Source organism: Rhea pennata, chromosome 5 (genome assembly GCF_028389875.1).
Source record: "Rhea pennata isolate bPtePen1 chromosome 5, bPtePen1.pri, whole genome shotgun sequence".
Lineage (NCBI taxonomy): Eukaryota > Metazoa > Chordata > Aves > Rheiformes > Rheidae > Rhea > Rhea pennata.
Genome location: NC_084667.1, coordinates 65,463,829 through 65,479,012, shown reverse-complemented (window position 1 = coordinate 65,479,012; position 15,184 = coordinate 65,463,829). Strand labels below are relative to the sequence as shown.

Sequence of the window (15,184 nt, the reverse complement as noted above, 5' to 3'; positions counted from 1 at the left end):
TCAGACTTGAACCAAAAGCAGAGAAACTAGGCAGTTGCACGTAGCGCAGGGAGATAATGGTTAATTTAACGTGTTGTCCCCACAGTGCAGTGAGCTGATGAAATTACACTTCAGAGTGCTTTACACGTTCGTGTTCTGATTGCGTTGCTTCTCAGGCAGATCAGCTCGAGAGCCTCTTCGCAGTGGGTGATGTAGGGGGATTTGGGGCAATTTTGAATGTTCCAAGAGCTAGATTACGGAAATGAGTGTTATGAATCCAAAGCAAGGGAGGAATACGTTACCCCAAGTAGAGAATATATTCTTTTTGATACACGCTTGACCGTTGCTGCATTTGCCAAAGAACAGCAAACTAAAATACTGTGCTTTAGAGAATAAGGAATCTTCTTATAGAGCATATTTGGATTTTCCAGATTACAGATTATTTTAGATTATTGCCGTTGTAGCACAATATGAAGATCTTCACAGTTTCAAAAGCAGCTATGCGTAAGTAACAAGTAGTTACAAAGTTTTAGGAGGAAAAGGAGAATGGAAGGTACTCAAGTATTAATTTTCTTTTAGAAGAATATCTACCATGACCTCTGGCTAATTGATCATACATTTTTTTTTCCTCATACTCATAATAAAATGGCATTGAGTTCAGTCTGTTTAAAGACATTAACAAATCTGTTCATTTGCATTTTTCTATAAAGTAGGCACATTAGGCTGAAATAACTGTGCTTCATTTTGAAGAAAAAAAGCAGGGCAAAAACTCTCCTTTTTTTTTTTTTTTTTCTTTTTAAAGACTGAAGAGTCTTTTCTGACAGCTAGTCAGAGTTAGAATTAGTTCAAGGAAATGTTAATAATGCACTGCCTGGCTTAATCCCTTTGATATCACCAGGTATCCTCCTGTTCATGGGTTAATTGCTTTAAAAGCGAAGGCAATATTCTGAGCGGTGGGCCGCTTCACCTTTTCACAGCTGTTACCATTGAGTGACAACTAAATCCCATGTGTAAGATGAGGAAGAGCTCAATCTCCAATTGGGAGAAAATTTATGTAAACCGCAATCCCTTCAGAATGTGCGGAAGTCATAGACTTTCTTGATTTACTCTGCTTTTCCCAGAAAGCTCTATTGTTCACTTCCCTAAGTCCCATCAACCCTTTGTAGCGGAATATCACAGCGGCAGCAGATAGCTTGAAATATATAAATGCTATCATAGCTCTGATTAATAGCAGCGCTTATGAGTCAAGTCTGATAACGGAGCAGCTCTCCACTCAATTTCAGATACTGCTAATGGAATCTGTCTTCTCCAATTGTAATATGAGAAGGCCTAATTTGCTATGGAGCTTGGAGCTGTCACCAGTAGGGGATTGTGGGGTCAGATGGGAGCTGCCAGGTTTTTGCCCTGCAGCTTGTATCTCTCGCTTTGAATAGCGCAGCCCCCTGCCTGCCAGTTAGCTGATAGGCCGCCGTGGGGTTTATGCCACTCCATACAATAGCGGAGGGCTGCATAGGCTGACTTTATAATTGTGAAGCGAGCTCATTTTTCCACAGCTACTGTGCCGCATAATTTCTAATAAGTGGTTTTAACAAATGTCAGATTATGAAAAGTTTCTTCAATTACCAAAAAAAAAAAAAAAAAGAGAGAGAGAAAAAACTTATAAAACATTGCAATTGCTAAAGCTGGTTCCTACGGAGTTTTTGCCACTGGAAGCAGGCACCCGTTTGTTACGGGCACCGTGATAAACGCCCACCTGCTTTCTAAAGATTTTTTTTTTATTATTGTTAGTTTATGAATCAACTAATGAATCTTAACTGCTATACCTTCTCTGTTTACAAAGACAGAGAGAAGTACCCTTGCATTTTTAGTGGCTGAAAGCACCATTTTTATAATTAGCCTTGCTAGAGCAATGATAGTACAGAGAGGTTTCTTAAGTGCTCAGCTGTATATGCGTTTTATTAAACTTAGTGCTACTCATTAACTGCTCTACTGTAGCATAGCTTGCGCCACGGGCTTTTAACTTCCCAGCTTTCTCGGAAAGTTGCTCTTGCAGACAGTGTGCTTCAGAGGCCCTTGTCGTGACGGGCCCTGGCAGCACGAGAAGTTTAGCGTCAGCCGGAGCCTCCGTGTCGGCTCGCTGTGCAAGGATGTGCACGGAGCTGGGCACCGGCACTCTGCGTGCACCTGCGTCCATCTGCCCCAACGTCGGGCACGTGGCCGTAGGCGCGGGGCGCCTGCAACGGCGTTTTTCTTGGGGGTCTCCCAGTCCCCCCGGTTGCAGGGCTGGTGGCAGTGGTGGTGCTGTTACATCTCGTCCTTGCTAAAAGAGTCTGGTGGAGACCACTTGTGTCAAGTCACCCTTAACATTGCTGTAAATCCCGTTTACCATGGCATATTGATACAGCTGGGTTACACGCACTAATTTCAGGCTCAGCGTGCTCGTGAGAAGGTTTAGGATTTAATATTGCAGCAGCAGCTCGGAGGCCGTAACCTTGCCACAGAGGCGACCGGTTGCTCTGCCCACAGACCCTGCTGGGAGAGGGTGGAAGGGCCTGCAATGAGGAGTTTTTTGTTTTGGACGAGGTGAAGGCCCATTGAGGTCTAGTTCTACAGGTCATCTCACTTTTCAAAGGCCTCCTTTGGAGACAAGCTGAGCTAAGGGTTTATTCCAGAATCCAAACTCACCTTGATTTGGGCAGAGGGGGGAAAATCCTGAGTGAAGCCATTCAGTCCTGAGAGCTTCTGCTCATGGTGTGCAGGATACCTCTTGCACAAACTGATGATGTTCACAGGCCCGTAATTACCGAGGGGACGGGCAGAGACTTGATTTCGGGAATAAAGAGTCATAGTAGCTGTGTCCTTACTGGAAACTTCAGTCAAGCCCAGGGTTGCTGACAGGAGGACATATGTGAGAGCGTTGTGGCGCAGGGCCAAACTCCTCACTAGCTAAATACTCCAATGCTGACAGTCCTTTTTTCAAGTTGGGAGTCGCCCTAAGAAGAAGGAGGGCGAGTAAGTGGCTGCAGTGCTTAGCTGAATGTAAGGGTGTATCAAGCAGAAGAGACGTTCGATCCCCGTAGAGGGTGGGGAGGAAGCACTGAGGGCCACTCTCCTATCTCTGCAGGGCTATTACTTGCCTGCTTGAATTGCTGAAGTTGTGTGATGTAAAAAGTCCCCTTTTGAAGTGAGCGGCTGCAGTCAGTTATGACAATAGTGCCCGTTCCTTTGGTCGTGCTCATTTACTTGGTTTTTATTACCGTCTTTTCTTCTCCGTGTAGCACTGAAGGCTCATCTGGGGGTCGGAGAACCACGCCATGCTCTTTTCTCCTTCCTCGAGCAGCGAGCAGGTTCTGCAGGCAGGACTTAAGTGGCTATTCAAGTGAAGATCCTTGAGGAAGAATACAAGCTAGTTTGCTATTCCCTGTAGTACCTGCGGTGGCTCTTCAGTGCTGAGAGCAGGAGAAATCGGCTTTTGTCCCTTAAGTGGTTGTGACTAAGAGATTGTGTGGAAGAGGCAGGCGAACCAAGAGGGCTTGGGGTTTTGGGATAATTATTATTGGTTTAGTCCTATCTTCATGTTTGATTTTTTTTTGTTAACTTGTTTTTAAATATAGTTCTTTAGCACCAGTGCATGTACATGTTTAAAGTAAGTCTGGCAAAAGTTTTGTTGTTGAGTCTTCTAGGTCCCATTTCTTTTCAGCCCTAGGTCAAAAAAAATATATTTTTATAAACCAAACAAGTGAACTCTGTTCTAAGTTAATTTGAAACGTTGAATCTTTAATGTGCTAGTATATTATAACAATGCTATTAAATATAATTAAAATGATTGCTATGGAAAAGCTAAGTCCCAGCAGTGCAGAAGTAGAAGTTGTTTGTGATGACTCTAGGGTCAGAACCTGTGGAAGTGTTAAGGGAACCGTTGGCAGCAGGATCATCTTCCGCACATGCAGAAAGAAACTGAAATGAAAAAGAATCAGTCCATTAGTTGATTCAAAGCTGGAATACCAGTGAAGAGTTTAAAAAGCAGGAGAGCTTGTTTCTTCTTCCACTCTGAGTGAAAAGGATGCAAGACTGAGATCTGCTAGTTTTAAAGCTTTGGAGGAAACAGAAGGCAGAAATAACCAGTTTATTTTGATGGATACAAATAAGTATTTCCAATGTTTAATACATCAGGTTCAAATATAAAGCATGTTTCTGATTAGCTCTCTTTTCTTCCTGGTAAATCTAGTACACTTAAGATAGTTGTTTTTAAATAAAATACTCTAATTACATTCCAGTTTCCATCTGTATATAGCTTTAGACAAATCTTTTGCAAATTTTTAAATAGAAAATGCCAGCCATTATTTTCTAACATAAAGTTAAAATGATGATAAATAACATTAAAGTTAAATAATTCATTACTTAAATTCATATAGATGTACCTATGGTTTTGGTTAGCAAAAAAGTGTCTCAAACTTAGGATAAAGGCTAAATTTAAAATTGCAAATTGATATGTTTCAGGTAACAAGAAATGAGAAGCTAGAAATATTAATGCACAGCCACATAAAATACCTTATTTCGATCAGTTTTCCTGCCTGTTGATTTAACTCTTAGTAAAAACCTGCAGCTAAAATATTCCAGATTAAAAGAAGATTTTACTGTCTGCCTCCTTGGAGTTGAGGCCCAGCCACACATTTTTTACTCTTTGTTATCTGAAAAGGAAAAGAAAATAATTATATATGTATGTATGCATATAGGAATATATGCCCATGTTCAGAAGATTTTATATAGTTGACTGATAGGAAGGAACCTTCTCCCTCCTTTTTTTTTTTTTTTTTTTTTTTGTTTTTTGTTTTTAGGAGATACTGCACATGTTCTGAGCAGGTCTTGCCCAAATCTAGTTATTTTGCAAAATCAAAAGTACAGGCTGTTCCCTTGGCTTTTCGTCCATGCAAGATAAACAAGCCTAGAAGGCGTGCTTTATTCAAGCTCAGAGTTTAAATTCTTATCAAAGTGGGCCTGACAATGTTAGCTTTGATATCCCCAGGAGAATTTGTGAAGACTTGCCCATTGCTGTGTTGGCTGAAAATCTTTTCTTATTTCAAAAACTGATTTCTGTGTTGCTGAGGCCATTCCAAAGGCAGTTTATTACCACCTTTCGATGCTTTCTTCTGAGGAGCCCAGGCTTCCTCTCCAAGAGATTTGCTTTACCTACCTCAAGCCCAGAATACCCTCCCAGATAGAGCCTTGTGGTGGGGTTTTGCCCGTTTTCTACTCTTTATAGCATCTCTCTTCCTGGAAGAGTGTCTGGACGGTTGCTTTGTTCCTATGTTGTGTTGACAGATGAACACAGGATGGTTATTACAGGCACCATGACTTAATTACTAGCAAACCCTTGAGCATCTTGTTTGTCAGCTGAGTTTTATTATAATAATTTAAAAGATTTGGGGGTAATATGCTGGCTTTGGGTAAGCCCAAAGCTACCTTCCTTCTTAGCTATTTTTCCTCACTCCCCGAAAGCAATGGAATAAAGACCATCTAGATGTTGCTTTTACATGAGGCCACTTGGGGATCCAGGTGTGAATGGGTCTTTGGCATGCAAGGCATTTGAAGAAAAGATATTTTCGGGAAAAAAACAACTGTTTCCTTCACCTGACAGCAGTGCATTTACTGCCAAATATAGATGAAACAATGTGGGTCTCCAGCCTGGATGGCAGAGGCCTGGGGCTGTGTACTTGTGTTCTTGTCTGGCAAGGCTCCTTTCTAAAATTATTTGCAGTGCTTATGATAGACGTGGTGTTTGTTTCTGGTGTCAAGCTATTTGCTTTTCTAAAGCATGTTTCTAAGCACCATGAAAAATTCCTGTCTTACATCCACACAACGAATGAGTTCTTTGCCTTGTTCCATTCCCTGTCTCAGCATTGATAACTGAGTTGTTGCTGAGCTTTTGCTGTAGTTCCAGGATGTCTCCTTTACTTCTCATTTTCATCTTCTTGCACAATAACATACTCTGTCTTGACCACTAAAATACTATCTGTATCTGTAACTAAAGCAGCCATTTCCTTTTGGCTCCCTGGTGTCCTGCTTGCTCTATCTGTCCTTACACAACGCATTGCTGCTAACAGCATCTTCAGTTGTGGACAGCACTGCCCTACTTTGCAGATCCTTTCATCCTGTCTTTCTCCACCGGTTTCAAGCTTCTTGTCCTCAGGTTCAGATCTTTCCCTTATCTCTGTGGTCTTTCAATTCTTTCATTCTCTTTCATTCTCATCTTTGTGCCTCTTCCAGTCTTTCAGGTCTTTTTACTGTATATGACTGAATGCTTGCAAGTATCTTTTCCACCTAAAAATTGTTCTTTGGTCCAGAATGTTGCCATGGCTTATCTGTATTGTCTATGCCTGAGTTGCTTTGTTGCCTCCTTGAACAGTGTCTGGTTTTATGGGGATGAGCAGCCTGTTGGCACTAAGGCAGCAGTGACACAATCACACTGTTCTAGAGAAGCCCAAAGGACTGTCGGGTTACACAGTGCAATGGTATGTGAAGATCCTCTTTCTGAATTGAAATGAACAGTATAACCATGTTAGCCCAGCCTCTCAGCAAGTCTGGTTTAGTTTGGACCCATCATTCATTTCTCTTGGGCCTTCTGGTGCTACTTTGCACCACCAGCTGTTATACTGTATAGACTTGCTTGATGTTTTTTTCTGCCAGGTAGGTCCCATCTTCATCTGAGGATTCCTGCTCTCATCACTTCCTCTTCCCAGAGTATATTCTTCTGGGTCAATAAGCTTTTAAGTCCATCATTTCTATTGCTGGTAGCAGAGTATATTTAAAAAAAGAAAAGAGAAAAAAAACAAAAAACCATCTTTGTTTTCAAGATGAAATGTTTTCATCTTGGTGTGTAACTCATTTTCCCAAAGCTACTGTCTTGATGTTCTTCAAGAATGCAACACATTTCAGTTTAATTTTTAGCATCCACTGTACTTGCAGGAACTGAGTGTTGCATGCATACCACATGACTTTTCCAAGAGTGTCACTTTGTGATAGGAACTGTGAAAACAAAAAAAGAATAATCAAGACTGAGCTACGCTTGCTTCTGGTAGAGTTACTGGAGAACCTGCCTCATTCCCACTTGTTCAAAATAGTGGGGACTTTTCTCAGACAGGATGAGCTACTTTTCTTCTTCCAACACAGATGAGGGGTCTCTGCTGAGGTCTCTGATGCCCTGCTTTCCCAGCCAGCTATGATCTGAAGTAAGAGCTGGGCTTATTTAGACAGTGAAGCATGTCATGGCTTGGTTCTGATTATGAAAATAGAGTCTGTTCCAGATCTCCAACTATGAGCTTCAGAGCAGGAAACAAAAGATCATGCTGATGCTAGTTCTTTGCACAAGAATAGCTACAGCCCCTACTCTGTTCTGGATCCTCACCTTGCATTGCTCAGGCACTGCATGGTTAGCAGAGATGTCTCCTGCCCCACATAGTTGTGATAAATCTTGAAGCTTTTGGTTTAGTAGTTTTTGTATAAGTCTTACTTATTTCATAAAACTTGCATCACAGGTTTGAGGCTTTCTATCAATAAGAAAGGAGTTCTTTAATCTCATTTGAACTCTGATAATATGCTGGTGACTTTTCTGGAAAAGGTGAGAAGGAATTGGTAAATGATTGGGAGGTTTGTTTTAAGTGCTGTTTTCATCCAGAAGTGTTTGGGAAAGTTGTGTTACCTTCTCTCTCTTATTTTTCCTACAAGAATTCCAAAGGGATTTAGAATGTTGTTTTTTAAAACTAAAAGTTTGTGCTCTCAATGGGATTGTTGAAAGGATTTAGCAAAAACTTAGGGATGTTGTGTAGTGAGGTTTGAGTTTAAGGGGATCTTTCCTTCCTTTAGTTTTTAAATATACATGGCCTTGCTGTCATTTCCTGCTGCTTTTTTTTAGGAGTAGGAAACATTACTTGTGTTAATTCCTGTAAACTCCCTTCATCTTTCCTTTTTCTGTTGGAGTACTGCATCTTTCTACTGACTGAAAGGAGGAAAGCAAAACCTGCGTTCTCAAGGCCCCTTTTTGGGGTGGGGGTTGTTTCACATTTATTTTGCTTGAGGGTTTTATTTTGGATAGCATCAGGCCCTGTTCTGAAGAATTTCTTGCCAAATGCCCAGATTGGTGTTGAACTGCGGAGATGTTTATGGATCAGAAAAGACCTAGTCCTACGGAGTCCACTGCAGTGGTGAAACATCAGTGAGCAGAAGGGAGATGAGAGGAAATCCTGAAGGATCAGGGGTGTATTAATAGTCACTTTAGTTACTAAATTCCTTGGACTCCTCTCCCAGTTCTGATGGGGCAGTCAGAAACACCAGTATGAGTCAAATCACCAGGGCTGTGTTGGAGTCACCCAGAGGTTAAGCCTCAAAGCTACCTGGATGCTACGGAAAGCACAACTCTTCTTCAGCATAGGTGAATTTGTATGGCAAATGTTGATTCGTGAACCCGTGTTGGTGTTGCAGCCATCGTGGCTGGAGCAGGCTTGAATAAGAGTGGAGAAAGGGGCTAACTGAGGGAATGCACACTGCCCTTTTTACTGCCCATGACTGTGGACTGGGAGCTTCAGTTTAAATGAGGCCTTGCTACCCTGTGGACTTAGATAAGGATGTAACAGCTCATTTTATAGGCATGTTAGTGTTCACCACGAAGAAATAATCCTATGATCCAATTATTGTGTAGAAAGGTGTGAGTGACAGGGCTGAGTTTGAGTGTCCTCTGTGGCAGGGTCAGGAACAGTCAGTCCAGCACACCCAAGCTTTTTAGCTGGCAACAGAAGATACTTTGATTATGAATTTTTGTATGATGTATGATTTATAGATATATATATATTTTTTTTTTCGAAAAGGTTCTGTATCCTCTTTATTCAAAAACTTACAGGATTCTTTGCAGGATCAGATTTGGTCTAGAAGAGTTTTGGTCTTGACAGTTGCACCTGGTGTCATTTTGGGAATTCTCAAGCTTTTTCCCTCCTGTTGATTTACAAGATGCCTTCCTACAGTATTGATGCAGAAACATTGTGTTACCCTGAGGTTTCCTCACTCTGGCATCAGGACTTCTGACTTATCTTCCTACAACATCTTGATCTGCTGCTCTTTCTACAAATAAGAAGTCACATTTAGGCCTGTTTTTATTTATGACCCTATTTTGTGTCTCCTGTGCAGATTAGACTTGGTGTCAGCAACCCACAGCCAAGATACCTGCAAACATCAGGAGCAGAAGGCTAGGAACTTTCAAATCGAGGCAGATACCTCTGAGAGCCAGGTGGTTCCCAGTTGCTTGCTCCCACTGGCTTGTGAGTTTGGGGACTGGGAGCTGCTACCTGTCAGAGAGGCAAGAAACCCCTCATATAGCAATTATCAGCACCGTTTTTTGCCTTTGGAAAGGGAGCATTGCCCTACTTTCACCTGGGTGTAGCCTTTGGGACTAGAGGCATTGTAATGAAGTCAAATCTAATTCTGGGGAATTGGGCTATAATTGGGGATGGTTCTTCAATCAACTGCATGTCTGGAAGAAGTTGGAGTTGCTAGGGTACTACTGGAAGCAGGATTTGTTTATTTTAGTCATCCTTGTGTACAACAACATCGTGCTGTGCTTTCTCAGGTCCTTTCTTGGCACCTATCCTGGGTTGCATGGTGAGGCAGTATATTTTTTAACTGTTTTTAGATCTTTCCTGGCAAGTCCAGAGGATAGGAGAGGTTGGGAATTGTTCTTCGGTGCAATATTTTTGTGAATGATTTAGACTTTGTATTTGGGTTTCGTTCCTGTCAGCAAATAATATCTACTTGGAATGAAGATCTGGTCTTCCCAAGTCTTTATGCCATCCTCTCTTCCCCATGAAGGCTGCCTCCTATTTTTTTTAGTGGACTGAAAATTCCAATTCTAACCCTACACACCCTTCTCTAACATCATCTGTGTTATATTGGCTTTTCAGTGTGCTTGAGAGACTGATGGAGCTTAGGTTGTTCCTGAGAAGTTAAAAAAAAAAAAAAAAAAAAAAAAAAAAAAAAAAAAAAAAGGATAAACAAGGATGAGCGCTTTCTAGCCAGTAGTCTACCAGCTCCTTGCTCATTTTTCTTCACAGGGGCTACAGGTTTTGTTTTCTTGGTCTTCATTTATCTCTGATAAAGTTATGACTTGTGAAGAACCTCATAAGCAAATCTTAGGTGGATAACCACTGTTCAGGTTCCTTGATGGGCATTGCCAGCCAGGCTGAGTAACCTTGGGACTTCACTCTGAATGTGGCAGAGAATATAGTCAGTATTTAGGAGCAACTTATACAGGTAGTTTGAAACAGGTTGGTTAGCTTATAATAATTTTATTTTAAACTTTCTTAGAAATGTAAATTATTTTTGAAAATACGAAGTCTAAACGGAAGAGTATATAATGGGGAGGGGCAGATTGCGCCTCAGACTAGAAAAATATCTGGGTCGTAGTAAAACCTGGTTTAGTCTCACAGGTTGGATGAATTTTTGGAGAGGAGCCCTGACTGTAGCCCCAACGATGCATGTTTTTGAGTGAGACATAATTGTAGTTGTGGTACTCTATGTGGCATCTTTTCAAGGTGACTTCATGAGGGAGAGGTCACCCCAAACAGCCAAGTTTCAACAGAGTTCGAAGTAGAGAACTTGGGCTGCCCCTTAACATGACCAGCAGCCAGCGCTGCTATTGAAGACCTGGTGTAATAGATTTCTTGGGCTAAATCCCACCTCATGGGCTCTCTGCGCCAGCTGCAGCATCCAGCCGGTATGGGAAAGTGGCTCCGTGGGGAGCATGTGCCGTAATCCAATCTGGGAGTCACAAAGGCGACGACTGCTGCAGCGGGGCTAGCTTTGCCAGGGGAGCTTGCAGACGTCCAAGCGGCGGGTGCTTCATACCTCTTCCTTTGCGTCTTTTGCTTGCTGGAGCTGACCCCTGTTTTCTCTTCCCCTTGGCCTCGCTCCTAGCTCCAGCGGGCACATTTCCCTTCTGGGGCTCTCAGCGCTCCAAACCTCGCCCACCCCCAAGAAACTAAAACCTCTTCTATGGGAAAGCTCTCCTAATGCTGTCCATCATGAATAGCTCTAATCCACTCTATTCAGTGTCTTGATGAATTTAAGGTTGCACAGTTGCTCATATTTCCTCTAGCTGAGAGTATCCCGTTAAAAGCATGACTCTCTGGCTTGGTATACCATGACCCACTATGTCATTGCTCATCAGGGTTTCTGAACTGACTTCAAAACTGGAAGTTTTCATAATGCTTGAAAGAAAAAAACTGTCTGGCTCGCTGGCCATTTGGTATTGAGGGGCTGCGTTCAGTGGTTTGCAGAAACGCAGAATGGCTTGCTAATTGTAATTTTATGTAAGGAAATTATTAAGAAGATATTAACCATATAATGTTTTGGAAGGGTGCTGGGTGGCAGTCATAATTTCTGCTGCTACAGTATGTTTTAAAAAAAAGGACAATAAAGTAGGCTTTTTTTGTTGGAAAAGAAGATTTCATGTTATCTGTGTTTGCAGGCTTTCTGGCTCATATGCTGGAGGAATCCTTGCTGCGGGGGTGTTTTCATTTTCTCGTCTAACATGGCAGTGGTCCATCGCAGCAGAGGTTTTTAGCTTAAACAATCTGTTTGTGGGGCTGCTTATGGCTCTCACCGCGCATTTTGAGGAGGCATCCACTGCGAAAGAGAGATCAAAGGTAAACATCTCAAGCAAAGTGAATAGTTCTTTATTTTCTTTCAGTTAGTTATCATGCATCATACATGTTTAATTTCTTATTCCCTTAACATTAATTTACCTTTATTTAAACAGGTAAGGCCAGATTCTGGGGCTGTGTTCAGCACCTCTTCTCAGTGATGTTTATTCCTGACCTGCCTGGGTTTTTGAAAGTGCTAAACATTTTAAAAAATCTGTCCATGCCATTTAAGAATGGAGTTAGGATTTGTTGGGTGGGATTTTGTTGTTGTTTTACATACACGTGTAGTGGAAAGAGGAAAACAAAAATCATTTTCATCTGAATGTTTTGGTGCAAAGTTTAGTTTCCTGCATCAGAGATGCAAAGTAAGCTGTGAGTGTTCGAGTTTTTATTTTAAGAACTGATATATTTCCTGAGGGTAAACAGATGCATCTTACAGAAATCTTCATCTAGTTAGAAACCCAAGTTTCTGCTGAAAAACAGAGAAGACCAAATTTTCAATCAGTTCTATGCAGTTCAATGCATAGTCTTTCGAAATTAAATGTGCCCCTAAAATAATGGCATTATTAAATATAGAGACATTAAATGTCATGCTACCTTCTCTACCTTATAAAAAGACTGTGCATTCAAATGATATTTTGATTTTAGGATACTCACTGATTGTGTTCTTTGTATTCCTGTTTGCTTGAATATCTGATCTCCTCTGTTGCAGACTTGCCTGCTGTGACTTCTATGAATTGTGTGAATAAAATGATTTTTGTAGGGATACCCTAGAATTTCAGGAGTCCGGAGTGGTAGTTTACTCAGCTTAGTGAATTCGCAAATAACGTGTTTTATTGTTGGCTATAAATGGCTTCTTTTATCATTTGATGCTTTTCATTTTCTGATCAGTCCTTTCCCAAGATCCCCTAACTCCTGAACTCCACAAAGATGGAGTTGGGCATTTTCGAAGCTGCATCCATGATTTATGCGCCGGGTTTCCAATGAGATTTTCAAAGGAGATTTTCAAAAGCAGTTAATGAGTTTGTTTCAGCTTTTTGGGTGTCCTGCTTCCTACACCTTGAAGAGTAGAGGCCAGGTTTCAAGAGCAAGTTCTCAACACTTGTCAGAAATCAGGCCTTTTTGCAGACATCTTCAGGGGACACTTAGAACTTATGAATACACTTGAAAATTTTGTCTGGTTGTCCTGAGTCCCACAGGACAGGTCTGAAGCCCATGAGTGTAGTCCTGAAATTATGGTGAATGTTTTGGTGGCAAAGCAGCATCCAGTGTTGAATACCAGCTGGTCAGTAAAAAGTGCCATCTGATCCATTCATGCAGTCAAAGGCAGGTGCTTGCATCTTGCATGTTTTCCTTGCTGATGACTGAAGGAAGGAGGGCATGCTCTAATGAGAGTTAAAAATGCCCATCCTCCCAGGGGATGGCTGGGGAGGTGAGGATGGCTTGCTGGCTTCTGTCCACTGACTCCTGTGGGACACTGATAGCTTTTTGCCAGCAAGAAGCTGCCCTGGGCATGGTAGAGCCTGGTTGGAGGGTATAGCATGGAGCAGATGGCTAGTGATAGAGGAGGCAGCAGGAAATTCAGAGGAGAGGTGGTGTCTGGTGGTGAAAGTAGCGTAGACCCAGGATTTATATTTGGTTTAGCTCTTGTGGTAGCCTGGTCCTAGCCCACCTGAATGAAGAGGACTCAGCACTGGTATGGCTGGGGGCTGAGCAGAGCATATGGCAACATAGGTTGGGAAGAGGCTTTTATTAGTGTCAGCCAGGGATGGCCATGTTACCAGTGATGAAGCCGTGAATAATCCTGAAATGGGTACCAGAAATACGCTGCACCATGATGCATAGCCTGGGTATACTACCTGTTTTATCAGTAAACTCTTTTAGAGATACTCTAAAAGAAGTTTTCAGACTAGTGAGATCTGTTGCATGTAATTTTCCTTTGCCTAGGAAGTTTCTGTAGCCTTGACTTCAGTCTTCTGTGCCTGAGGAAGAGGAAAAAATCATGTTTGTTATTTAAAATGATGTCTCTGTACATAATAATGGTATTATCTTGGGGTATTATTTCTGAAACATTTGGAGCAACTGCCTGGCAATCTCCCCTTCCCAGCAGTACTGAATTCCTGTTTTCATGGTTCAGGTGGGGGATAGGGGCAGCAGTACCCTGGAGGCAGGCTATGACAGCTCTAGGGAAAATTTCACATTTGGAAGAAAAGCTTGTCTAACATGGGAGAGTCTGGAGACACTAGGAGTCTGCCCAGCATGTGGCAGGTCAATAAAGTGGTTGACTTCCCATGGCCTGTGCAGTTCCTTATATCAGTTGAGCCTTATTACTGTGAATTTGAATTTGTAGACTGCATCGTTACAGCATGATAATGCTACTTACGATCTCTGTGTACACTGAGAAGTAACCACTCAGCTGTTCAGCCTAACATTTCTTAAATGTGTTTTCTGTTAAACAAATACCATCTTTCTGCAAATAATCTAAAATAACTAATGTCGTCTGTGTTGCAGTTGGCTAGTGCCCAGTGGTATATTTGCCTTTCTTCTGCGAGTGTGCTGTGAGTGTGTTGAAGCTGTTTTGGTCTCTGGATGTTTTTGCATACTCTAATTGTGGGTTCTTTTCTCTTCCTTCCAGATCTCCAAATTCGGTGCCTTTTGCTGTGGGCTAAGTTTGTGCAATCAGCATACGATAGTGCTTTATATTGTTTGTATTGTGCCTTGGGTTCTCTTCCGGCTTTTCAGAAAAATGGTAGGTATTTTATCTTTTGCTGATTCATACCTCTTGCAGATTGTTTTAAAGCAGTTAGCAATTCTTCTTTCCAAGCTCTTATATCACTTCTATGTTGATGTATGAACAGTGACAGTTAATGGTCTGTCTAAACTAGTCAGTCATAATCCACTGAAGTTACAGTCCATCAGTCTGACATCAGAGCTGCAGATTGTAATTTAGGGGCTTTGGAGCTGTCACTCGCTCAAGCAGTCTGCGACCTGTCCGTTCATCCTGGCACAGGACTCTGGTCCCAGCTGTTCACAACTTCCAAGTATACTGTCGTGACACTGACAGAGCTGGAAACTGGTTTGTGTGTAAGAAACAAGAGTGTTGTTCGGTGACCTACCACAAACAGGAAAGTAGGTGAACACGCAGAGGGTTGTGCTGGTGAGAAGTCACAGGTATGAGCCATCAGGACTCTGCTTCCCCCAGCTGACAGTGCAGGGTTTCTCATGACTCTCAAGGTGAGTTTCGGTACGTTGATTTCCTCGTGGTAGCGAACAGAAGCATCTGCTCCTACTGCACAGCATCGTGCACCTACTCAGGCTGTTGACAGTCGAAGATGCAGCCAGAGTGAACAGCACGGCAATAAAGGAGCCTTTTATCTCCCACCAGAGATCATCTTCTCAGGATGTCCAGCTGGTGCTGAACATCATTTTAGACCTCTTTATTAAGCTTATTCATTGGATAACAAGGTGAAAACAGCCTCTTTGAATGTCTGGCTCACTGAAGTGCTGTACTTCTGTTT

At 42.0% G+C, this 15,184-nt stretch overlaps 1 protein-coding gene across 6 annotated transcripts in view; it reads left to right on the top strand.

Annotated features, from left to right (window-relative positions):
- TMEM260 (transmembrane protein 260) overlaps positions 1–15,184 on the top strand; it is a 41,728-nt gene that overhangs the window by 13,844 nt on the left and 12,700 nt on the right. For all 6 annotated transcript variants that reach the window (XM_062577530.1, XM_062577532.1, XM_062577533.1 and 3 more), the window contains 2 exons: positions 11,492–11,669; positions 14,302–14,415. In XM_062577530.1, the coding sequence (XP_062433514.1) occupies positions 11,492–11,669; positions 14,302–14,415 (292 nt within the window). The remainder of the gene's footprint in view (positions 1–11,491; positions 11,670–14,301; positions 14,416–15,184) is intronic.